Source organism: Phoxinus phoxinus, assembly GCF_949152265.1.
Source record: "Phoxinus phoxinus genome assembly, chromosome: 4".
In the NCBI taxonomy this organism is placed as follows: Eukaryota; Metazoa; Chordata; class Actinopteri; order Cypriniformes; family Leuciscidae; genus Phoxinus; species Phoxinus phoxinus.
Window position 1 is genome coordinate 37921023 of NC_136879.1, and position 25886 is coordinate 37946908.

Sequence of the window (25886 nt, forward strand, 5' to 3'; positions counted from 1 at the left end):
TAAATTGCACATATGTCAGAGAAATCCAAAATTGCAACTGATAGTTGCCATCATGCCCAGTGCATGTTTCCTTTCAAGATAAAGTTATCTAATCAAAAAGTAAGAGCAACCAAAATAAGCCAAATTATACAATATCAGATACTATTTGTTGTCTATCTACCGACCATGTGGTATTTATATCTATCATTTGTTGACTATTTTGCTTCATCAACCAGTTTTTATGAAATTAAAAGTTTTTAAAAGTACTGTTTTAAAGTATTATTTATGCAGTTATGCTGGTCAGAGACCCTACATCTGTGAGATCATGCATCTCACTCACGTTTCTTGTTTTGATAAAGATAAAGAAAACCCTCATGTGACACAAATATGTTTTGTGAAATATATAAAATGTGTTTACAACTCAAAATTAAAAAATAAAACCTTGTTTTGATAATGTGGTTTAATAAATTGAGAGTTTTTTTATACAGTTAGGCTACTAATACACTTATATTTCAATATATGAAAAATCCTCTAAATATATATGTCCGGCCCCTGATTTTATTCACAACCCTCAGCATGGCCCTTACTGAGTTTGAATTTGACAGGTTAAATTCTGTCATTAATCACTCGCCCTCATGTCCTTCCAAACCCGCAAGACTTTCGTTCATCTTCGAAACACAAATGAAGATCTTTTTGATCTGAGAGATTTCTGTCCCTCCATTGACAGCTATGCAACTACCAAAGCTTTGTTTGTGCAAAAAAAAAAGTTTTTACCACTTTCTTTAGAAAATGTTAATCTCAGACGCGTATTCACGCAATGTCTGCTCTCACGTCAACATCCATTCGAGTGTTGGATATTAATATTTTGTAAATAAAGTGGTAGATTATGTTTTTTTGCACAAACAAAGCACTCCCGTCGCTTCATAAAACAGAGGGTGGAGTCTCATGGATTAATTTAATGATGTCTTTACTACCTTTCTGGGGCTTGAAGCGTTAGCTGTCAATGAAGGGCCAGAAAACTAAAAATATTTCATCAAAAATATCTTTCTGTTACAAAGATAAACAGAGGTCTCGGGTTTGGAACAACATGAGGGTGAGTAATTAATGACAGAATTTTAATTTTGGGGTGAACTGTCCCATTAATGCATTAGCTAACATGGACTAACAATGAGAAATATATTTTTTAAAGCATGCATTAATCTTAGTAAAAAAATATAGTTGTTCATTTTTCAATGATGAAGGATTTTCCTTTTTGCGTGCGCCATTCTAGTTTCTGCATAATTCGTGCAACCCGTTCCTCTGGCTTTTTTCCTAAGGCTTGCTGTAGTTCTGCAGAAGAAGAGGCTTTCCTAAAGCAAGCCTGTCTGGTCTGGGTATGTTGTGATAAACGAGCACATTTGGCAGCGCTACGCACTTGGACTTCATTAAACGTCATCAGAATGTGTGTGTGAGCTCAAGCGAGGGAGAACGTGAGGATCTCGACTCCCTGAACCTCTGTCACAGATCCCGCTGGCTCGTGTCCACGCATGGGATCCGCTATTTAAACGGGACTCTGCTGACAAACCCCGTTACCATCCAGAGAGACTCGAGGAAACGCGTGAACGGGCTGACGCGCTCCAGGGTGAAACATCCCGGTGAGTAACTACAGCACTGTCCTTTCATGACGACTTTATAATGCTTTACATTAAAGCAGAAATGTGTAGGATACTTTCAAATATAAACATATGTTTAAGTCATGTCTAAATATGCGAGGATAGTTTACAAAAAGTCATTATGAACTTTGATGTAGGCTAGAAGTTGAACTGATTTTGCCCTATAGTCTACAGTTTTTTTCTTTTTTTTCTAAGTGGTTTTAAATATTCTTTTTAGTTTTAGATTTCCAGGAAGAAATCTGATTTTGTAAATTCGCCATTTCTTTGTGATCCAATTTTAGTCATAATAATAACCAACTGGTAACACTAGTTTCGGGTCCAATTCTCACTATGAACTCGTCGCTTATTAGCATGAATATTAGGCTACTATGATATTGATTGACTGTTTATTAGTAGGCTAGCCTACTTATAGCACATATTAATGCCTTATTCTGCATGACCATATTCTACATCCTTAATCAAATAAATAGGCTACCTAACAACTACCTTACTACTAACTATTAAAAAGTATCAATTGGGGGGTTATTGAGGCAAAATTCATAGTTAATAGTGAGAATTGAACCCTAAAATGAATGTGTGACCCAGCTTCTTTTTTTTTTTACAGATGTTTATTCTAATAGCCAAGTCAAGTCACCTTCATTTGTATCAAGGCTAGTGCTTTTAACCATATAGATTGTTTCAACGCAGCTTTACAGTGATAATAGGAAATTCAAGTAGGCTAGAGATCGTTTTGGCTTCACAGCAGCTCTACAATAAAGTTATTGTCCAGCTAAAGTTAGTTTTGATTGATTCACTTCCGTTGCAAAGATCATTAGTTATTAACTTAGGGGCCGCTAACACGACGTAATGTCATTGAAAAGATGATGTTTTAACTTTATCTAATGTGCTTTTTACAGGTAACTCAGTTCCTGTGACTGTCGTAATGGAGTTGGCGCACAACGCCTCCACTCTTCCATCGCAGCAGAGCAACAGAAGCGCGTTGCCCGGTGGAAGCGACAGCAATGCGTACCTGTACATCATCATCGTCGTGTCCTTCTACGGAGTCTTCCTCATTGGGATCATGCTCGGTTACCTGCGCACCAAGCGGCGCGAGAAGCGTCGCTCGAACGCGTTTTCGCGGCTTCTGCACGAGGAGGAGCAACGCGAGTGGGGCGCGAGCCAAAAGAAGAACAGTTTCAGTCTTCCCGCATTTCCCGCGATGCGCGCCACGCCGGTGCCGTTCATGCCAAACACCGGCCGCTCGCCTCTGGCGTGCGCGTTGTGCTCGGTGGAGCAGAGCAGTGTGAGCTCTCTCAGCTCCGTAGCAGATGTGCACTTCGCCATCGAGGAGGAGTCGGACAGCGGTGGACCCGAGGATACACAGAAAACGGGCGTAGGAGCGGACCACAACCCCGGGGAAAACCTCTGAGGTTCCCGCCAAAAACAATACTATGGCAACCAAAGTTCCCGCCAATAAGAATTACCACAGTTTACGTTACTACAAATGAAACTGTTTGAAATTGGTTCTAGCCACCATTGTAATACAAAAATAAATTAAAGAACGTTTTTCTGAAAGTTTCCTGTACTGTTTTAAGAAAATCCTGTGTTACTTTATTCTGGTTTTACAGTAGTAATGTGGCAGGAACTGGTTACGTGTCCATGGCAAAAAGTTATCTAAAGTGCCTTGGCGGCAAGTACGAACTGTTACGCCAGAAACATACTTTTACACAAGTACGAAAGCCAACGGAAGTGTAGGCTACATAGTTAAGTTGTGCACTATTGCGTTGCTGTGGCAGTTCTGAACTTTACTAGTCTTTGTTGCATTGCTAGCTTTACTGGCAAATCTCATTGAAAATATCGGGAGTGGCTCAGCAAAATTATCTTCAAACACATTAGTCGGCCTGAAAAAGGAAATGAACTGCAGAAAGAGACTGATCAAGCTAGTGTCCAGTAGCGCCCCTTGTGGCAACACTGAATGCAACGCGTACTTGCGATATTAATTGGATTCGACTTGATTTGATCTTGGAATACATACATTGACACAGGAAATTGATCTTGTGTTACTAGAAGCCTCTACACGTGTTTGTGTAAAGTATGTTTCAGGCCTTAAACGCGATGTAACGACTGCAAACATTGCGATAAACCTGGAATCACTTGAAAAGAAAAACTCTTTAAAATCATTTTACTTAGTAAAGGCCTATATCGTCATCCACACAGATGTGTAAAATGATTTAAAATGTTAAAATTAGTATGTAAAATGATCTGTATATATTGTTCTACATGCATTGATATGTCTATTTAAATTTTATCGTATGTGTTACTTTGTGTAAACTGAATAAAATGTTCCTAATGTGAAGGTGTTGTGCCTGTTTATGTTTGCACTTGCCGATTATCGCCACTTGGGGGCGTCAAAGACTGCAAGGAATGTTTCTCAGACTCAACATGACAGATTTTTTTACATAGGCTACGAACATACGCATTCAGAAATGCAAATCCTAGTTAATCACATAATCAACACAGTTTGTGATTGAAACATTAAATACATTTGTTTCATATATATTTTCAACAGGAACTGAAACCCTGTTCATATAGAGATGAGAATGGATTGTGTGAGTCCTCTTGGCGTCATTAAAAAGATAGAGATCTTTCAAGTGTCCACTCCTGAAACATTTTTCATCCTATTAATCCCCTTGAGACTGGGCTAATGTTCACTCTGGGACAGAGGGGGGGTGTGCTTTTACATAGATCTGCATGATTATAATAACCCGAATCCTTCATCATAATAATCAGTCTTTGTTGTCCTAATGAAATGACATCACATGCACAAGTGTCAGTGACCCGTCTTCCGCCCCAGGGAGTGCAGTGGAAACTTCCCGCGTGTTTTCCGTCTGCGTGGATCTTTTCCAATAAAAATGTCCTCGGTTCATCTGATGCGAGTTGGACACAGTATTAGGAAAGTTTTTAGAGAAAAACATTCACATTTTGACTCCAAAATGTCAACCTGTTGGCTTTGCTGCATTTCAAATTGATGAGTAAAAATTGAGCTGTTACATAAAAGACTAGAAACTTCCGAACAAAACACAGCATGTTAATAATTTACTGAGTCATTTTTTGCTCTATCAAAGATCATGAATTATAAACCGTGTCGTGAAAATCAGATTCCGATCTCTTTTATCTGAAAACAAAATACAAACAAGTTTATACATGCAGTCACATCTGTGTATGGTCCATCAGCTTATACTCACCACGTAGATTAATGTTGATGAAATGATTGGACTGTGTGAAAGACAGAAGAAAGGTTAGTGTGACTCATACTCCCTGTAGAGGAAATGAAAAGCACAGCCTCCCTCTCTCTATGTTTCTCTGAAACATCTATGGCATGAATGGAGAAATCAGGATCCGTGTTGTTATTTCTGTGCAACAGTGTAACTGTTATTTTGTGAATAGGACAGCAGTAACTGACCTGGAAACTGCTCTTTTGGGGTGTTTATTTGTTTAAAAAAATAAGAAAAATGGCAACATTATTAGACAGAATAGGTGCAATGTTCTGGCTCTTTTGCATATAATGAAAGTGAAAGCAGTCTTATGATAGCTTAATATGAACTCATGATAGCTTTGTGGAACACATTGAAATTTAAGCTGAAAATGTTGCTCTCAAATTGCACTCACACATCGAGTCATGATGCAAATGACATTTGAAAACGTTCAGTTATTGAGGATTTATCAGTGAAAACAAAGTAAAAAAAAAAAAACTTTGAGCTTTTTTTATTTTTTTATTAATCAGAACTTACTGAAAGATTTTTTTGTGATGTCTATCAAATTGAAAAAAGTTTTGTGCTGACCTATTGCCCATATCACAATAACATGATGTTACATTTTTGGAGCTAAAAGGGATTGTTCACCCAAAAATTACAAGTGCGTAACATGAGAATGAACCTCATTGGTTCTTGCAGAAGCTCAAAGTGATGCGTAACACGAGAATGAACCTCATTGGTTCTTGCAGAAGCTCAAAGTGATGCGTAACACGAGAATGAACCTCATTGGCTCTTGCAGAAGCTCAAAGTGATGCGTAACACGAGAATAAACCTCATTGGTTCTTGCAGAAGCTCAAAGTGATGCGCAACACGAGAATGAACCTCATTGGTTCTTGCAGAAGCTCAAAGTGATGCGTAACACGAGAATAAACCTCATTGGTTCTTGCAGAAGCTCAAAGTGATGCGTAACACGAGAATGAATTTATTACAGTTTTTTTTTTTTTTACAAAACCGCTCAATTCATATGGATTAGTTTTACGATGTCTTTATGAACTTTTTGAAGCATTAAAGTGATAGTTGTGTAGCAGTCAATGGAGGAACAGAAAGCTCTCTGATTTCTTTAAAAATATCTTGATTTGTGTTCTGAAGAAGAATGAAAGTCTTACGGGATTGGAAAGACATCTGGGCGAGTAAATGATGACATAATTGACATTTTTGGCTAATGCAGAAAGTAAAAGCTCCATAAAAAAAGGTCCATAATAAAAGCTTTTACTTTCTGCATGAGCCAAAAAAATAAAATTCTGTCATCATTTACTCGTCCTGATGTCTTTCCAATCCCATAAAACTTTCATTTATTTGCCTACATTAATAAAATATGTATTAATAATAATTAAAAAAATAGATTATTGAAGTAATTCAAAATATGCTAGTGCACTTTCTTTTATAAATTTGAATTCCGGAAAAAATGGCTGGTAAAAAAAATATAAGTGGCTGGTAAAATTGGGCATCCACCAGCCACTGGCTAAAAAAGTTCATTTCCCACCCTGGCTGTTTCACAGACTCCAGTGTTTTTGGCAGTGCACTTGTGCTCAAAATAAACCGTAATGTAAAATAAAAGTAATTTCTCTCTCTTTGCTCACTGATTTAGTCACACTGACATTTGATGCTAACATTTACAAAGTAAATCCCTAATACAAAAAAAAAACATATGCAAAAAAACTTTTTCCCTGTCTGACCTTTAAGACTTTCCATTTAATGTAAATGTATGCAGCTTGCCATGTTTTAAATGGCAAACAAACTTGTCGATCTGAATAGTCAGATGTAATTAGAAAGATCAAGAGTGCCAATAATATTGAGCATATTGATAAGATGCGCGCGCTGACCCAAACCATCCTCTGAGGAGTCTGAACACACGCTAACGTTTCATGTCTCCCGGCTCTTAATGAGAGTTTCTATGGCAACAGGTACAAGAGAAAGGGCTTAATTTATCCGGATATCCGGATGGTGTCAGTACGTGTGAGGGGACGTGTTGATGTGTGTGTGGGTGCTCTTGAAAAGTCCAAGCAAGCACATAAACATTGCATGAACTGATGCAATGACGAAGATCAAACTGGCCCAAAATACTGAAAAATAATTGAAGAACAGACTCAAACCCTCTGCTGTTAAAGATTAATGCACAGTGCAGAGTAAAACTACAAAGGGACGCATGCCATTGAAGTGCCATAAAGTACTTTTTATTCTAGTTCTTCAGAGAAACGTGTGTATTGTTGCTTTAAAGAACCTAAAAAATGATATGAAGAACTTTTTTATATCTCAAGAGACACAAAGAGCAACTCAAGCTTGACCTTAAACAGACAATAATGTTCACGGATAAGAAACATCTCACCCCGAGAAAAAAGAATAATGTCTCTTTCATAGATGTTTCATGGAGTTCGTCAGTTATGCTTCAGTCGAGCATCAACTTCAGATGTTTTTCTCTAGAGAAAAATGAGAGATCAAATACTGTACTGTAAAACACTCAATTTTCATTTTCCTTCAGTACGTCGTCTGGGTTTGCGATATATTTGCGGGTTTTCTCCGGTCAATTTTTTACCGGTCTAATCAGCGAACAGAGGGAGTGGCTGAGAACGATGACGTTGAGGTCGTGCGCTAGTTTGAGTTGAAGTTTCGTCACGACCAAACGTTAGCGATTGGTTATGGCAGATTCAATAGTTTTAAACTTCAACAGAGTTCCCGCCTACGAGGAAGTTAACGCTTGTCAATGGAGAGAGGCCAGACTCTCTGTACAAATGAAATGTACGAGAGTCTAGTAGGACCAAAGCTAGTTGTCGGCTGTAAGGACCTTTGAAATAAGTGAAAATATTTGGTGAAGTGATATAAAACTAAAACTATAATGCGGTCAAGACCAGCTGGATCTACTTTATCCGTGTGTTTATCCGTGAGATTCATCAACCAATCATATTCAAGCACTCAAAATCCCCGTAGTATATCATAAATTGAATGTTGGCATTGTTCTGATGATCATTGGGTCTTAGTAGAATTAAATGAAAAATGTTTTCATTTGAGATGTCCAATTTTTAATAGTATTCTTGAGAACTTCTGAAACTCTGAAGAAGACACGTGAGATTCCTAGGGTCTATTTCTCTGAAGAAACATCTGACAAATCTTAATTAAAAAGTCTCCAGTTCCTCTCCAGTTAATAACATTGCTAAGTAGGAGAACTAAATGAGTTTTAAAGCTGAAGTGTGTAACTTCTCCACAACACCATCAGACATGTTGAGTTAAAGTTGGTGAGTTGAGATGCTTGGGAAGATATCAGTCTAACTACTTATATATATATACAGGTGAAGCTCGAAAAATTAGAATATGGTGCAAAAGTTCATTTATTTCAGTAATTCAACTTAAAAGGTGAAACTAATATATTATATAGACTCATTACATGCAAAGTGAGATATTTCAAGCCTTTATTTGTTATAATTTTGATTATGGCTTACAGCTTATGAAAACCCCAAATTCAAAATTAGAAAAGGTTTTCATAAGCTGTAAGCCATAATCATCAAAATTATAACAAATAAAGGCTTGAAATATCTCACTTTGCATGTAATGAGTCTATATAATATATTAGTTTCACCTTTTAAGTTGAATTACTGAAATAAATGAACTTTTGCACCATATTCTAATTTTTCGAGTTTCGGTTGTAATCGTCTCTGCATCCTGAGCAGAATCATAGAGGAATCGTCCCCAAACTCACGTCAATGCTGGAGTCAGAAGTTGACATATCGACCTGCTCAAACACACAGATCAATGTTTTGAAAGCATCAGATTCACAGTATTTCACTCTTCAGACTGACCAAAAATTGAAATATGATCAAGAATTTTAACTGAAAATTGCAGCTATGGGCAAGAAACCACTAAAAAACCTTTATTAAAACCTTGTTTTTTACTCACTGATTAGCTGAACGTCATCACAGAACAAAAGATAAGCTTTATGATTTCGGGAGGGTTGTAAGAGACCACCAGCTGATTTTCCCAAAGCTCCTCATTTCCTGGAGGACGAATACGTGCAGAGACACAAAACTGCCGGAAAACACACAATGCACGCGAACACGTGAGAGAAAACTAGCAAAACATGATGATCATCACAATAAATAAGTGACTGGAGTGTGTGTGTGTGTGTGTGTGTGTGTGTGTGTGTGTGTGTGTGTGTGTGTGTGTGTGTGTGTGTGTGTGTGTGTGTGTGTGTGTGTGTGTGTGTGTGTGTGTGTGTGTGTTAAATCCCAATATAATAAGAAACACTTTCAATCAAAGAAACACTTTCAAACCAAGTTGCAACCATTTAATGAATAATAACAAGATGTCTGCTGTCTCTGCGTGTTTTGTGCGCCTGAGAATCTTTGATCTAGCTTTCAACTTCACGTTGACCTGGTTGACATTAAAAAAGTAGCTTTAAAATGGTGTGTGTTGTGCAGCACATGATTAGATATCGTCTGCTTTCATCTCTGCAGGGAATCACTGCTAACTACAAGGGTTTACCACCTCAAGTTTAATTTGAAAGAAAAACAAATTCAGGTGCAATTAGTAGCATTTTGGTAGAAACATATTTTAGCCACGTCTGAGTGACATAACAGGGTTAATATCGTTAGCTAGAACAAAAACTATCAAAACATTTTTGCTAACTGAAATACAGCTGAAATAAAGAGGAAAAACTTAAACTTATTTTAGTTAGTTGCCAGCAATATTTCTTATTTTCATTTACTTTACGTTGAAGCACTAAAATTGCTAACTGTAAATAAAATAACTGAACCTAAAAATTAAACCTAAATAATAATATTTGAATAAAACTAATGAAAATTACAAAAAGCACATAACAAAATGACTCAATATAACTAAAACTAAAATAAAAACGGAAAGTACAAAAATAAAAGCTATATTCAAAATATGAAAAACTATAATTGTTTTTTCTTCTAAAAATAAATTCACTAAAGCAAAAAAAAAGAAATGTTTTATGATTTACGTATGTGTCCACAAAGAAAAGTGAGCAAAGAGCTGGTAACACTTTACAAATAAGATAAAATTTGTCAACATTAGTTAAAGTCATAGTTAACCAAAAAATTATAATTCCGTCATCGTTCCATAACTCTATACCTTTTGGAGTACAAATTATGTTTTGAAAAAAAAATATATATATATGATGTTTTAAAGAAAAAAAAATATAGGCCTATATATTTTTTAATCCATTCAATGAAAGTCAATGGGGTCCAAAAACCATTTGACCACAACATTCTTCAAAGCCTTTTTCTTTTATGCCAAAAATTATTTGAATATTAAGTAAAGATCATGTTCCATAAAGATATTTTGTAAATGTCCTACCGTAAATATATAAAACATGTATTTTTGTGAGTGAATGCAGCACAATCGTGAACATAAATGCACAACTTTAAAGGAGATTTTCTCAATGTTTTGATTTTTTTGCACCCTCAGATTCCAGATTTTCTAATAGTTGTATCTCGGCCAAATATTGTCCTATCCTAACAAACCATACATCAATGGAAAGATTATTTATTCAGCTTTTAGGTGATGTATACATCTCGATTTCAAAAAATGTACCCCATGTGACTGGTTTTGTGGTCCAGGGTCACATATAAGTATAGTATAGAGTAAAAATCAAATATGTTCTGAACATTTTCACTTTGACAGTAGAAACACATATTACCAGTCAATGAAAACTTCAGGACACATGGCTGATTACCCGCTTACACACACACAGTAAGTGTGTGTATGGTAGCTGGTCAGATCAGGAGCTGCGCTGAAATATATCCTAATAATATATGCATGCTAATAGGCAACTATGGTTAAAAGTGAGAATTAAACCCTAAAATAAGGTGTTACCAAAATCTCAATTCAAGTAACATCTTTAATTACTTCCATATTTGAGCCGAAGGCTGTCTAAATATATGTGAGCAAAATTCTGTTAAGCTGGATTTAAATGAAAAGGCTTATGTTGTGTATGTGGGCACAGATAGTGCCAGAATGGACACGCTTGGGAAGACCGATTGGTGCAATGGTCGATGACTCACCGGTTGGGAGTATTTTTAGCACACACACAAACACACACACACACACACACAAACACACAAACACACAAAGAAGAAGCTTTTAACAGAGTATGTGGTGGAAAAAAATCAAATTACTCTCTTTCCCTTTTCACATAAATGAACAAACACACTTGCTGAAACAATAACAAATACTGGATGGATGGATGGATGGATGGATGGATGGATGGATGGATGGATGGATGGATGGATGGATGGATGGATGGATGGATGGATGGATGGATGGATGGATGGATGGATGGATGGATGGATGGATGGATGGATGGATGGATGGATGGATGGATGGATGGATGGATGGATGGATGGATCTATTGGCGGTTGAATGGACAGATTTTCGTAAAAACTTGAGCGCATTAATTTTTAGTTGAGTAAATTCGGCTTAGATGAGAAATAATGAATTGCACTAATTGACTGGAAGTTGTTGCTCAAGCACGGTTGCCATGGGTCCAGATGTTGACAGCTGGTGTTGCTAGGGGTTCGGCTGACTGACAGTGATGTTACCGCCCACCTTTGTTACTATGACAATAAGAACACTGGCAAATGTGTTCAGCATGTGTGCTACTTATTGATTTTGAATCAGAACGAGGAAGTTTTACCGTGACATGGTGCCAGTGTAATCAATACACACTTACTGAGTTATTAAAGCTGTTTGTCTTTACATGATTGTGTGTGTGTGTGTGTGTGTGTGTGTGTGTGTGTGTGTGTGTGTGTGTGTGTGTGTGTGTGTGTGTGTGTGTGTGTGTGTGTGTGTGTGTGTGTGTGTGTGTGTGTGTGTGTGTGTGTGTGTGGTTCCTCGACTCTTTGCTGTGAACAAAACCGTTGAGGTATTTACATTTTCAACACCAGCCTATTTTATCATGAGAGAGAGAGAGAGAGAGAGAGAGAGAGAGAGAGAGAGAGAGAGAGAGAGAGAGAGAGAGAGAGAGAGAGCAACAGTCAGTCAAAATTAAGCCCAACCCAATTTTAAAAGCACAAAAAGAAAATGAACTGACTTATTGGACTGAAACAACACACAAAGTAAACTTGAATGTTATTTGGCCCTGAACAGAGACTAAACAACAGCAGAGCAGTAAAAGACGGTAAACTAAGAAATATAATGTGGAAATTGGGAGAAGAATTCAATCCTAAATTTGAAATTATTTCTCCTAACTTCAGAAAATTGGATAGAAAGAACCTAACAACAACCCAAAACATCCTAGCAACACCCTGGCAACCACCTACAACACCAAAGCAACATGACAGTGAGATAACTCAATAATCTAGCTTGGTTTGTCACTGTCCCTTCACACTGTTTTTCTCTTTTTTCCCCATTAAAGCTGATTTATATTCACACACACACACACACACACATATCTGACCTTTGAGTCATCGCTGGCAGCACGGCAAAACACTCTTCTATCATCCCATCCTCTTTCTTTCTCTCTCTCTCAGACTGATGTTCTCTCGTTTCTGCTCTCTACGGGCTCCTCCCAGTGTCCTGAGATTACCTGTCAATCACAGGGTCTTGAGAGGTCAGGAGTGTGTCACCAGCGTCTGCGTTAAACACACACTTTAATCACAGGTCAGTTGTATGGCCCTTCTCGGTTTCCCTTTCATTCCGGATGCCCAAAAGCTTCCCTGAAGCCACACATGCTCCTTTTACATTTGCTTATCTCTCTTTCTTTGTGTTTTCATGTCTGCTGAGCCGCGATAAAGAGAAGTCACCTTGTTATGAGAGCCAATCATACGGCAAACAAAGAGAATCTGAGAGATGCATTATGCCTTCAAATAAGTTTCACCGTTTTAAAACATTAACATGCAAGTATCCCAAAGCAAAGATGAATTTCAAGTCATCCAAGCAAATTGCATAAATGAATTATATGAATAGTTTACACACAAATGAAAATTCAATTATTTACTCACCCTCATTTAGTTCAAAACTTGTATACGATTCTTTCTTCTTAGTCTCGGCTGCTCGTTTTAAGACAATAAAAGTGTTAAACTCCAAAATCGACAAATAAAAGTGGTCTTACACAAATATAATGTGCTATTTCAAGACATTATTTTGGTGAACAGTGAACAAAACTTAAAATAAAAAAATACGGCAGCTTTCAAATTTAATTTACGTTTCTTATACATTGAAATATGGCAAGTAAAGACACATCTCATCAGATTCAAATTAAAGGTTTGAAAAAGTTTGTGTGAACTATTTTTTTTTTTTTTTTACTAAAAACCGAAAAGTAATAGACAGAAATAGACAACAACAATAACAGGAGGACGATTACAGCCAAATGAATTGCGATAGATGTTGACAAAAATGATTTATATCCCTTAATATCCATTAAATGTGATGTGTGTGTTTTCCTGATAGCATCTGAACTGATTAAACCTCCATAACCTCAAACAGGAAACTACTCTGCTTTTAATGACTGCGTAGGAGGCATCATGGGATATGGAGTCCATTTCAACAACGAAACGGATGGAAATATTGATCAATAATGGAGAAGAAGGGGAAGAAGAGAGAAAGACAGCACAAATGAGACACACACAGGACTTGTTGGCTCAGATCAGAGCGATGATCTCTGTGTGTGTGTGTGTGTGTGTGTGTGTGTGTGTGTGTGTGTGTGTGTGTGTGTGTGTGTGTGTGTGTGTGTGTGTGTGTGTGTGTGTGTGTGTGTGTGTGTGTGTGTGTGTGTGTGTGTGTGTGTGTGTGTTGTGGAGGGGAAGTAATTAAATTGTAATGCGTGTTGATCTGTTTAGAGTCCCTCAACAGGCTGCTGCACTTTCCTCAAGATACTGAAACCAACGAGCTTCACACACACACACACACACACACACACACACACACACATACATAAACCAACTACACAACACGAGACAGCAGAGAGGGAGAGGAAGAGAGAAACAGGAGGAAGGAACTAGAGCACGAGGAGGAGAAGGCTATCAGGCGACTCCTGACACACAATATGTCTGTTGAGTTTACATAGGCCTACTTGCATAATGTAAGATTTTTGCTTTTTTTTTATACAAATAAAAATATATCAAAAAAGCCCAAAGGAAGCTGCATAACAAATAAGTAGAATAGGCCTATAGTCGTAGTCATTATCGCAAAATAAAAGTTTTATTTTGCTATAGCCTATATAATCACTATGTGGGGATGTGGATGTGAAATATTGAAATGAGTCAAAATTATTGTGTAATTTTACCTGCATTTTATATCAAAGATTCGCTTATACATTAGGCTACAACAATGTATAAAAGCATCGGCGTAGCAAGACGAACACTGCAGCAACCGCACACAGGCACACTAATTTCTCTGAACCGATAACTAGACCGCAAGATGGCGCCCGTTGCGTTTGATACGATAGGCTACGACGTGAAAGTAGCGCTATTATATATTTTTTTATAATTTAAAGGGGTCATGACATGGGTTTTTTTATTTTATTATTATGTTCCCTTAGGTGCAATTATAGTATTACTATAGTTTTTTTTACAAAAAACGTTTAAAATGTAGTGATTTATGACCTATTCCCACCCTGTTTCTCATCCTCTGATTCAAACAGTCTGTTTTGGGGGTGTTTCCCCTTTAAGAGTTCAGTGTTAACGCCCACTGTTATGATTGGCTAACGTCAGTGCCTATGCATCAATTATTAACGCCCCAGCCAGAACATTTGCGGATTCAGCGTATTTAAAAAGTAGTTTAAAGTTTTAAATACATTACTTACAGTTTGCGTCGTCGTTGTTGAGCCCAGAATAGTCGGCACGTACTTATCTTTGACCAACAGTTTTCTGGTAAAGCCAGCCTCATTTTGGGATTTGTTCTCAAAACAGTCATCCTTATAATGTATAGAGCAAACACTTACATTAACACTGCCGTGACTGAGACGTCCGCAAAAAATAAAGTGCATCCATTTTTCCCTGACGACTGGATCTTTCGCAGCGTATTCAAAGATGTTGTTTGTCCACAGCCAGGAACAGCACATCTGCGTGGCATCGTAATTTCCCTGTACACAGACCCACTCGCTGTCCGTCGACTGAACACTTGTGAGGCGCGCGACAATGATACGAAATGAGCGTAGTTGTCTTGTGCTGGAGGCGGTCATATGCAAACGCTGGTACGTCACTTCGTACCGTGACGTCACTTCTTACCATGGATCCAGAACGAGCTGTATTTAGAGCTTGATTAAATAAATGATTCGTTTATAATGGGGAGGACGTCTTAAGCTATGAAACTTGCAGGACGTTTTAATGGTACAAAGACCTCTTATATACTAAAATATCAAGGCAAATTTGGTTTCTCATGTCATGACCCCTTTAAGCGGACTGGTGTTCATGTCCATTTCTCAATAAACCTCATAGCAGTGCCATAACAGGTATAAAAAGCGAGGCTGTGAGGGATAGGCCTACTGTTTGTAATGGCATCCACGATCACTTAAAATTTTCCACAGCTAATGTTGTCTGGAGTTGGTGTTGTTTTTTCCAACTGAAACTTCTTGGAAAGATATTTTTGCAGTGTTTCGTCAGCGGAACAACACATTAAATAGGACACAGCCCCGCTTTCATTCCCGTTAAAATCAAAGATGGCGCTGATGGGAATAATGTGTAGCTACATGCGTTGTTAAGCGATCTCGCGTCGTTGTGTTCTCGACTCGTAGGCTATAGTCTATTACATGATCGTTAACCGCAGCGCTGCCATATATGGACAACATTAGAAAATCTGACCACTGAATGTCGCGATTGACCAATCAGAATCGAGTATTTCAGAAAGCCAACAAGAAAAAATAACAATTAATAACAAAATAACTTGATTTGCACAAGTTCAAAAGATTACTGATAAGTTTTTGATCATGTAAAACAGGCTACAAGCAGTCACTGATGCTGCTATTGGAGGCAAACATGAAGCAGCAAGTGTGTTACTGGAACAGTAATTCGTGATAATTTTGATATTTTGTGTGGAATATAATATCAAAGTCAATGCATACTTAATATAGGCAGTAACCAGTTGCAAAACAAAACCCAATTTACAATTTTGCTCAAACTTATGAGTAGCCTACAACTACAATTTTACCTAAATGAAAATAGCAACATCCGTAGGCACACAACACTGTTCGCTCTGATAGAGCGGAAATGTTTTGCGTGTGTCTCAGTGTGGGAGGCACGGTTTGATGCCCAGATACAACTGAGGATTCAGTGAAAATCAGGAGAACATTCAGTGCCGGGGGCCATGGGAAAACAGATAGCAAGAAAGGAGTGATGTATGACAGATAAACAAACCTAATCTCCCTGAAATATAGGCCTACACAAAAACTAAATCTTACCAGTTAATCATCCTCTCAATCTCTCCGTTTGTCACCGCACAAATGATATGAATGATGCCTCACATTGTTTCATGAGAACATAAACTGTAATTACCTGACATTAATTGTAGGGTGTTCCTGAGATCTTTCATGCTATAAGCTGTTTTGTCTATTTAAATGTGTTTTTTGTCCTACCACAAGCACTACGCAGGGAAATAAACCCGAGACGACGCGTCACAAGAAGATGTGTCGCCGCTGAAAGGTTGCACATGCACAAGTGTGTGATCTGACGAAACCTTCAGAGAAAACAAATGACTGGATTCAACAACAACAAGACAGTGAGTGTGGGTTTGTATCTTTGTGTAGATTGGACAATGAAAAGTATGGGAACAATATGGATTAATGCATTGCTTTGGCAGTTCCCTTTTAAGAATGTTTTGGTTTAAAAAAAAGTGAAACTATCAGCCGTACCCTATATCATTTCAACTCATTGAGAGTAATGCACTTTCAGTGATTTCTTAGTTTAAATCATCCAAAAATGACAATTCTGTCATTAATTACTCGCCCTCCCCACTGCGCAATGCGGCGTCGGATTGACGTCTTTTCTATGACTTTTTTGGACGTCCAATTTCAGTCCACTGAAGGGGTTGTTTTGTAACGCCAGACGACATCTTTTTTCGACATCTACCGCACGTCTAATGTTGACATCCGTGGGACCTCCGTGTAAGGGTTATTTATAGTCCAAATGTGGTCGTTTGTGGACGTCTTTTCAACATCAAATTTAGAGAAATTTGACGTTGTTTTATACAACTTCTATAACTGTAGTCCCATGTTTCAAAAGGGTGGAGGATGTGTTTTCTGTACCATTGTATTTACATTTATGAATTTGGCAGATGCTTTTTATCCAAAGTAACTTACATTGCATTACACGTTTATATTCCTATCAGTTCTTGCTTTCCCTGGGAATCGAACCCATGATCTTACGTTGCAAGCACCAATGCTCTACTGTTTGAGCTACAGGAAAACGATATTATACTGTGTCTCCAGTTATCACCTGCTGCTGAGACAATCAAATTGAGTTTTTGGAAATCGATCTTAAATAATTATTAATAATCTGTATTCATATGTATTAATCATGTTGATAACAACATCATGTTGATATTTGTGAATAAAAAATATTATATATTAATCGTGTAAATTTCCTGCACCTGTCATAGAGGTCCAAATGACATCCAAAAAATTACCCATTTCAAAGGTCAAATGTTGAATGTCAATATGACTTCCAAGTTGGGTCATGATTGGACCTAGTTTGGACATTGAATAGATGTCCAGAATTGGTCATGGGCCGACGGACCCAATATAGACATGATTTGCACGTCTATCCGACATCCAATGTTTAGTGGGTCATGTCGCTCCAAACCCGTAAGACTTTCGTTCATCTTCAGAACACAAATAAATCTATTTTTGATGAAATCTGAGAGATTTCTGTCCCTTCATTGACAGCTACACAACAACAACTGTGATGCTTTAAAAAGTTCATAAAGGGATATTCACAAATAAATATTGATCAGTGAACATAAACAGAAGGTGAAAAGTTGACCATTTTCTGTGGTAATCAACAGCAATCAACAATGCTTCATTCTTTTAATGTACTTTACATGTCTGGAAAATGTTTTCTGTGCATGTCAGTTTTGCAGGATGCTATGAAGCCTGTGTTATCTTTTATTACGCTAATGTTGGTGTCAATTTATCTGCCTGTTACATTTTATTTATGTAACAAGCTTTTGCTTTCTGCTAATGTGCATGTTGCATTATGTATATTAGCGTCAAATAAACTAATAGAATTAATACCAAAGATACAAGCTACTTGCACATTGTGCATCCTTCAAAACAATGCAAAACATCCCAAGATAACAGTTTATGCAAAACAAAATGACTTGAAAGATTGGGACTTATTATGCTTTTTTACATGTATACAACTTTCTTTGAGTAATGTTGCTGTTTGAACATGAAAAAGGTCTGCAAAGTTACAAAGCACAAAGTCCCTCCAGCGGGAGTTATTCTGTACATCAGTGTCACTGTTTCTGAACTCCCTGAAACGCCTCCATTGTAGTCTTGAGCTTTCTTCCAAGAATTAACATGTTACAAAACTAATTTAAATAATTCCCGCTCAATGGATATGCAAAATAAAGGGGCGGGGCCTGATTGAGTTAGTAGGCCCTGTCCCAAATGGCACACTTAATATTCACTTTCGGTCTTGTGGACTTACAATGACTGTCGTGTGACCCTTTTAAGTCCACGAGACCATAGGGTGTCCCATTTATCACTTTAGGTTTCAGAAGGGTGTTCGGAGCGCCCCCTTTGTGGTCGATATGCGCCCTCGATGCGCACTTTTGCACCAAAGCGGCGTTACGTCATGAAAGTGTGGACTCAAAGGAAGACCGCAAGGGTTAATGGTGCCGTGTGACAGGGCCGTAGTGTGTTAAAACTCAAGGTTATGGTAAGGGGCAGGACATTTCCCAAACACACTCGAAGTGGTTGACTAATCGTTAATCTCCAAAACTTTAATCCAGCCGACCAATCAGAGCACAGTGTGCTTTTCAGAAGGAGGGGCTTCATAGAGACCGGAACTAAACAGAGCGTTACTGACAGACTGGGAAGAGAGGAGCTGCAACTATGGAGAATATGGGAAAAATTATGTGTAATGTTTAAACATTCATCTTGAAAATCTATTCTAGTAGAGCCCGAGACAAATTTGACCTCAGAGACTCGGCTGGTTATTTTTGAACTTCCACTTAGTAAGCAGATGAATATAAAGCAGCTCTCCAGGTCGAGGCCGTCTCAAACCACACGTACGCAGACGTGTGTGTGATGCTCTGTGCTTCTCTTACATCCTCTATAATGTGATTCCTCTCAAATATGATTTGTCCTCTAAAATATTCAATGCATCCGTCACGCTGTATTCAGAATCAGCCAGAGGAAAACAAACCGCTTTTAGCCCATATACACACACTTACATAACAAAAGAGGTAAATGGAGCGCGCACACACACACACACACACACACACACACACACACACACAGAGGATGTCAACATGAATTGTTTACAGAAGCCATAATCGGCAGGACACAGATGAAAATAAAGGTGCAGTAACAATGGTGCACCTGTCTGATCACACACACACACACACACACACATCTGAAAAGCTTCGGGGTTTTTTAGACACATACAGAGGAACTGTATTACTGCTCCTGTACAGAAGAGAAGATGAGACTCGATGCAATAAAAAAGATGAAAGTAAATGCTTGATTGTGCTTCATTCAGCATCATCTTGCTGAACTCTCTCTGTGTGTGTGTGTGTGTGTGTGTAGGTGTGTGTGTGTGTGTGTGTGTGTGTGTGTGTGTGTGTGTGTGTGTGTGTGTGTGTGTGTGTGCAGTCTGATTCTTGTGTCTTGTGAATGGTAGTCGGCCTCCCACATCAGCGGAGTGGATTTCTGAATGAACGAGTCTCCCTGCTCCCACCGGCTCCTGACACACTGCCAAACACACACTCGCTTCAGAAAATGAGCTGCCAGCCACACAGAACCAGAGCCAACGGTTCACCCTGTCCCAGACACACGTCAATTCCCATCGAAACACCAACTCCGTTCCTGTCTTCCTCTCCGTCTCACACACTCACCCCTCTCCCCTCCTCTGCGGCTCCGCCGGTGACTCATCGTCCGCCAGACGCTTTACAGATGAAGTGAAATCAACATGACCAGAAGCCCACAGCGACCCGGTTCTGACACACACCAGTAACAGACGTCCGTGTGCACGTGAGAGAGATGCATTCTGCTTACCGTACAGCTCATTTTCTAAATGCTTAAAAGGATTAAATGGCTTTTTTGGCACGAAAGCAGCAACTGTGTTCCCCGTGATCAAATCAAAGATGAGCTAACGAGATCTCCCAAGAGCATTTTAGAAAGCAAAGTACCATCGCTCTTCAATGATCGACTGTTATCATAATATCACAATCACACTGGAGAAGAGCTTCCACTTCACATGATAAGAGGAGGTCGTGATGATGGTTCTCTTCTTCACCGGGGGCCTTTGGCACCGAAACCTCTAATCGGAGAAGTTGTTAGTGCTTCTTTACAAGAGCATTACCATGGTAATCACAGTTCACACCAAAATATACATGTACTCATGCAACTCTGAACAAAATTCCAACCCACTACATTTTTGTGCAAGTTTAATTGCTGATTTTGAAGTTAAATCAAAGTAAAGCCAAAGTTACAACAGTTTGTAAGTTCATTGCACTTACCATGTTAAATGTGATTCATTTGGTGTGTGTGTGTGTGTGTGTGTGTGTGTTTTGGTAAATCCTACTACATTATAAGGACAAAATGTCCTCACATGTTTTGGTCCCCATGAGGAAAACAGCTTATAAATCATAGTGATGTTTTTTGAAAATGTAAAAATGCATAAAGTTTTCAGTGATGGTAAGGTGGATAGATTATACAGTTTGTACAGTAAAAAAAAAAAGTATTATGTCAATGGGCAGTCCCCATAAAACATGAAAACATATGTGTGTGTGTGTGTGTGTGTGTGTGTGTGTGTGTGTGTGTGTGTGTGTGTGTGTGTGCGTGCGTGCGTGTGTGTGTCCGGTTTTGCGTATGTTGTTTCAGTGACGCACGAATCAGATGGCGTCTCTTATAACGGGCGGAGCTGTCCGCGGTGCTGACGAGAGAGATATTCCGTGCTCGTGCACACAGCCATAAACACACCGAGAGCGCGAGAGAGATGCGCAACGCACTCACGACTCCCCGTTAAAACACACCGAAAGCAAAGGTAAGAGGGCTTTTGCCCCTGAACACTCATTTGTGCGTTGTTTTGAACGGAATGCATCACTGTCATGTCTGGTTTGTCTCTTTAGAAACGTGTATAGACTTCATTCTCTATATCAACAACCTGCTGCACGCAACCGTGAGACGCGTAAAGACGCGTTCGAACAAGACGCGTTTATAAACAGCACGAAAGTTTAACAAATGTATGCAAAAGTTCGGCCGTGCGTCTTTTATGAAAACCTCCTTATTTTAATCCGCGATTATTTTTATTTAAACGCTACTTATGTTCGTTTTAATAGGTTAAATACGTTAATTAAGAACGTTAATTTATTAAATACGTTAATTCTTAAATATGCATTTGGAAAAATATCCATGCTAAAGTTCTACATATGCATTATTTCCACTTAAAAGCAAGTATAACATCTAACAGATTGAAGCATGTAGGGTGCCGTGCTCCGGTCTCTCTAATCCTCCTCTCCGTTTGACGGCACTTTGCGGTTCAACAGCAGTGCGGATCCGCGCACGGTCTCCCGTAGCAACGGGGTATGACTCATTTTGTCGTGGCAGCAATTTAGAAACTAATGAGATTTTCAGCGCAAGCGGCACGCGCGCTCTCTCGAGTGCTCCGCAAACACTCATCAACAGGCTTTCAACAGATACACGAGAGAGAGAGATTCAAGCAGAGCGAGACCAACGAGTGGAGACCGTGATGGACAATTTAACATTGTAAACAAGACTGCGATAACTCATCAACGGTAGATCTTTGTAACAAGATAAAGAAATAACTCATCCGAATTACATTCTGTCATCATTTACTCACCCTCATGTCTTTCCAAACCTGTATGACTTTCTTTTCTATATAAAACACAAATTAACTGATTTTGTCTGTACATTGAAAGTAAAAAACATTGACTTTCATTGTACAGACACATTTCTGTGCATGAAATTGTTAGTGCAAATGTGTTTGTGCATGTGCTGATACTCTCAGAAAGAAAACAAAAGTAGTATCTAGTGTGGTATCTTTTCAAAATATACACCATTTGTACCTTATTTACCACTAAAGAGTGCATATGATTACCTTAAAGGTACATATTAGTACCTGAATTGTACGTTTTAGTGCCTTTTGAAAAGGGTTCTGCCCTAGGGAAAGCAAAAATCTTTTTTTCATGGAAAAACTGTCTGACTCACCATCTCTCATCTTTCCCTCCCTCCCGCTCTGCAGGTAAAACATGTCGTCATCATCTAGATGCTGTGCAACAGGGGTGTCCGTCCTCCCCTCGCTCCTCCTTCTGCCTCTTTTCCTCTCTCTTGTTTCTGGAGTTCAAGGAGCCACGCTAAGAGAGCATCGCCTCAGTGGAAGTGAGCCCGTCTCTTATGGACCTGCGTCCCAGATCCGCCCTCCTCCGAGTGCCGAGATGCTCAGAGCTCTACGATACATTCAAAGCCTCAGCCAGAGATCCCCCCCACCTGATCCCCTTACCGACGAGCGTCAACCAGATCAAGAAGAGGATGACATGGAGAGCATCCGATCCATGCTACAACTGGCAGCGCCAGGCCGGATGGACAGAGGCATGGAGGAGAGAGAGGAAGAAAGAGACAACACTCAAGAGTTGCTTCAAGCTGTGCTTAAGACACTACAACAAACTGAGGAACACAAGGTGCCCAAGAAGGTCATTGCAACCCAACCTCAATACACCATCCACCCCTTCCCAAGGCCAAAACAACAAGTCGAGGTGGAAACGTCAGCTGAGAACTATGGGAGGACCTCATGGGCCAATCAAGATAGCCGGAGACGACACCGGCAGTATCCAATTATATTTGAGGATCCGGAGGATCAGGAACAGCCGCTCAAACGGACCAATGAGAATGCGGAAGAACAATACACACCCCAGAAACTGGCGACCCTTCAGTCTGTGTTTGAGGAACTGAGTGGGATCTCTACATCTAAGGCCAACAGCAAACGAGATGATGGTGAAGATGATGAGGAGGAGGAGGAGGAGGAGGAGGAGGATGATAATGACTTGTACAGGCAGAGGAAGATGGCCTTGGAGGACATCATGGGAACAGACGAATGGGCACCTCTGGAGGAGCAAATAGAGACTGAAGAAGAGGAAAGAGAGAGGCACGGTTTTAATCGTGACCTTGAGGATGATGAGCAGGAGGAAGACGAAGATGATGTCAAAAGATCAAACCAATCCAGCTGGAAAAGGACAGGAAAAGAGGAGGACCCTGAGGACATCGCAAAGCTCATGGACTACTACCTTCTCCAAGTCCTTGAAAAGAAAGAGCAGGAGCAGCAGAAAAGACAAGAGGCCAGAGAAAGCAACCGAGAGATGGAGAAAAAAGACGTGGATGAAGACGAAGATGAGGAGGAGGACGAGGAGGAGAGGGAAATTAAGCCGATGCACAACACATTCCCCGAGTCTTTGTCCCAGATAATCAAACTCTCACAGCAGCTTCGGATCCCACCAGAGGAAGTCCTTGACCTTCTTCAAAACGAGAAGTCACGTACGCCCTACGCAACCCCTCACAACACACACAAGACTTTCTCCACAGCACCTCATCGAGTTTCGCCGCTCGAGACATCGGAGAGGAACAGCGTCGCCCAGGACATCCTGAGCATCCTTGAGCTGGTTAATGCAGCACAGCAAAACAACAAACGACCAACGCAACCCAACGCGCCACGTTATTATGAGCGGGAAACCAGCAAGGATGATTACGACAACACCGCCGGCGAGGAAGACGAACTGGCCAGTTACCTGGCATCCGAAATGCTCGCGCAGGGACAGAGACGTGCACGTCCAACGCCAGTGCGCAACGTGGATCAACCCCGCTATGGAAATCTGGAACGTGCCGTCCAGGACTACTTCGATAAAAGCGCGCCAGAAAAAAGAACGGCGGAGCACGAGAACGCAGACATCGGATTAGATAACAACACAATGCTGAAAATCCTGAGGTTCCTGGAACCGGAGAGCGACAACACCGACGAAACAGACTCTGAGGACAAAACAGTCCCTGAAATGTAGATGTGTAGATAACCATTATATTCATTGTTTGAATTGGCATATAATAAAGTATTTTGAAACAAATATATCCCCTAACTGCGTTTAGTCAATGTAGTGCTCCAGCTTTTCTCATTTGTCTTCTGTATAGCGCAAAATAAAGAGTATTTTAGTAAACCTGATTAACTTCTTTCTTAGTTAGTGATAAGAACATTGTAAAAAAGTCACCGGCTTTACCTCTTCAACATATGAACACACACAGATTTTCTCCCTCTTAAAGACGCCAGCTATGTTTTTTTTCCGTCAGTATCTTGTGCGTGTGATGAGGTCATGTGTGATGTGGCAGAGGTAAATAAAGCATTTGTTCACACTACGATCCTCTGTTTGTGTAATGTGTCTCTCACTGCCGAGCAACCTTGGCAACCTTTGCATGACATGAAACCATCGTTAATATTGTTCTAAATCAAAACTCATTTAGAGGTTATTTCCGCATACATGCCACCATTTTATAGAAGTGAATTAACTATTTAATTCAGTTGGACAATGGACGCTATTGAACACACATGAACGCCACCACAATGTCGTTAATACGAGTGGGAAGATTGGGATTTTCACAATGAGAAGCATCGCAGAATGCAAAATTCACTTTTACATGGCGTTAGGGCTGTAAACGATTAATCGCGATTAATCGAATCCAAAATAAAAGTTTGTGTTTACATAATATGTGTGTGTATTGTGTATAATTATTTTGTATATATAAATACACACACATGGATGTAAATATTTGAGAAATATTTGCATTTATATAGTGCATATATATTTTTATATGATTTATATTATATATAAATATAACAATTTTATATATAAATAACACATTTTTCTTAAATATATACATGCATGTGTGTGTATTTATATATACAAAATAATTATACACAGTATACACACATATGTAAACACAAACTTTTATTTTGGATTCGATTAATCGTTTACAGCCCTACGTTTGAACATAAATGTGTGTTGGCAGTGTGTGTACACAACCACCCTATAATCATACAAATTCACACAGTGCTTTTTTAAAAATCCCAATTAATCATAAGCACTGTCTCAGAACAAGCCGTTCTCAGATTCGGGGCAATGTGACGTAGATTTGCACAAGCCCCGCCCACGACTGTTGACTGACACTGCAAATTTAGCGTAGACCCGCCCTGAGTGAGCTAAACACAGTCCAACATTGTTTCGACACTGCAGCTGTAGACAAGAATGTCTAAAGTGATTGAGGTGTTTCGTTGTTGGATGTAAGAATGAACATAGCAGTCGTCATTTACTCTCGCTGTTACTCGAGGATCGATCAGTACCAACTGTTCGTGATCCAGCTTACAGGCCTAACTTCACTGATCACGACAGAAATGAAAGGGAGAGCGCGCACTTTATTACTGTTCATCTGAGTCGTTTTACGGATCTAAAGTTTACCAGTTTATTAAGCAAACACTGAAAATGTTTGTATTTGTTTACTGTTAGTCGTAATGAGTGTTTTGTGTACTTTGCTGTGTTTGTTGATAATGAAAGGGAGAGTTTATGGATAAGACTTTAATGCGAACTTCTTACACTGTTTACTCAGCTCTTACGCTTCATCTTTTGTGTGATGTACAGTAAACGTCATTGAACTCATCAGTATATTTTTGCCCATAATTCGCTACAACAGGCTTGGCTAGGCTGGCTACAAATAGTGGATAAAAGCAAGATGAAAAATAAGTTATATCCGTAATTAAACTAGACTATACCTGCTCTATTTCCATAAAGCATA

The 25886-nt window shown here is 39.2% G+C and overlaps 2 protein-coding genes and 1 long non-coding RNA gene across 3 annotated transcripts; 2 read left to right on the forward strand and 1 right to left on the reverse strand.

Moving 5' to 3' along the window:
• The first annotated feature begins 1061 nt into the window (after window positions 1-1061).
• On the forward strand, window positions 1062-4197 carry kcne4 (potassium voltage-gated channel, Isk-related family, member 4). The gene is made up of 2 exons (XM_079610012.1): window positions 1062-1613; window positions 2528-4197. Exon 2 carries the CDS (start codon window positions 2554-2556, stop codon window positions 3037-3039), a length of 486 nt encoding a protein of 161 aa, XP_079466138.1. The 5' UTR covers window positions 1062-1613; window positions 2528-2553; the 3' UTR covers window positions 3040-4197.
• A 4336-nt stretch (window positions 4198-8533) lies between these two features.
• On the reverse strand, window positions 8534-12465 carry LOC306997026. Its single transcript, XR_013797245.1, has 3 exons — window positions 12336-12465; window positions 8813-8941; window positions 8534-8648 (listed from the first exon to the last, which is right to left on the reverse strand). It is a non-coding gene; the product is annotated as an uncharacterized lncRNA (long non-coding RNA).
• An 8489-nt stretch (window positions 12466-20954) lies between these two features.
• On the forward strand, window positions 20955-24801 carry scg2a (secretogranin II a). The gene is made up of 2 exons (XM_079609877.1): window positions 20955-21084; window positions 22303-24801. The coding sequence occupies exon 2, from the start codon at window positions 22310-22312 to the stop codon at window positions 24104-24106; it is 1797 nt and encodes a 598-aa protein (XP_079466003.1). The 5' UTR covers window positions 20955-21084; window positions 22303-22309; the 3' UTR covers window positions 24107-24801.
• The last annotated feature ends 1085 nt before the right edge of the window (window positions 24802-25886 follow it).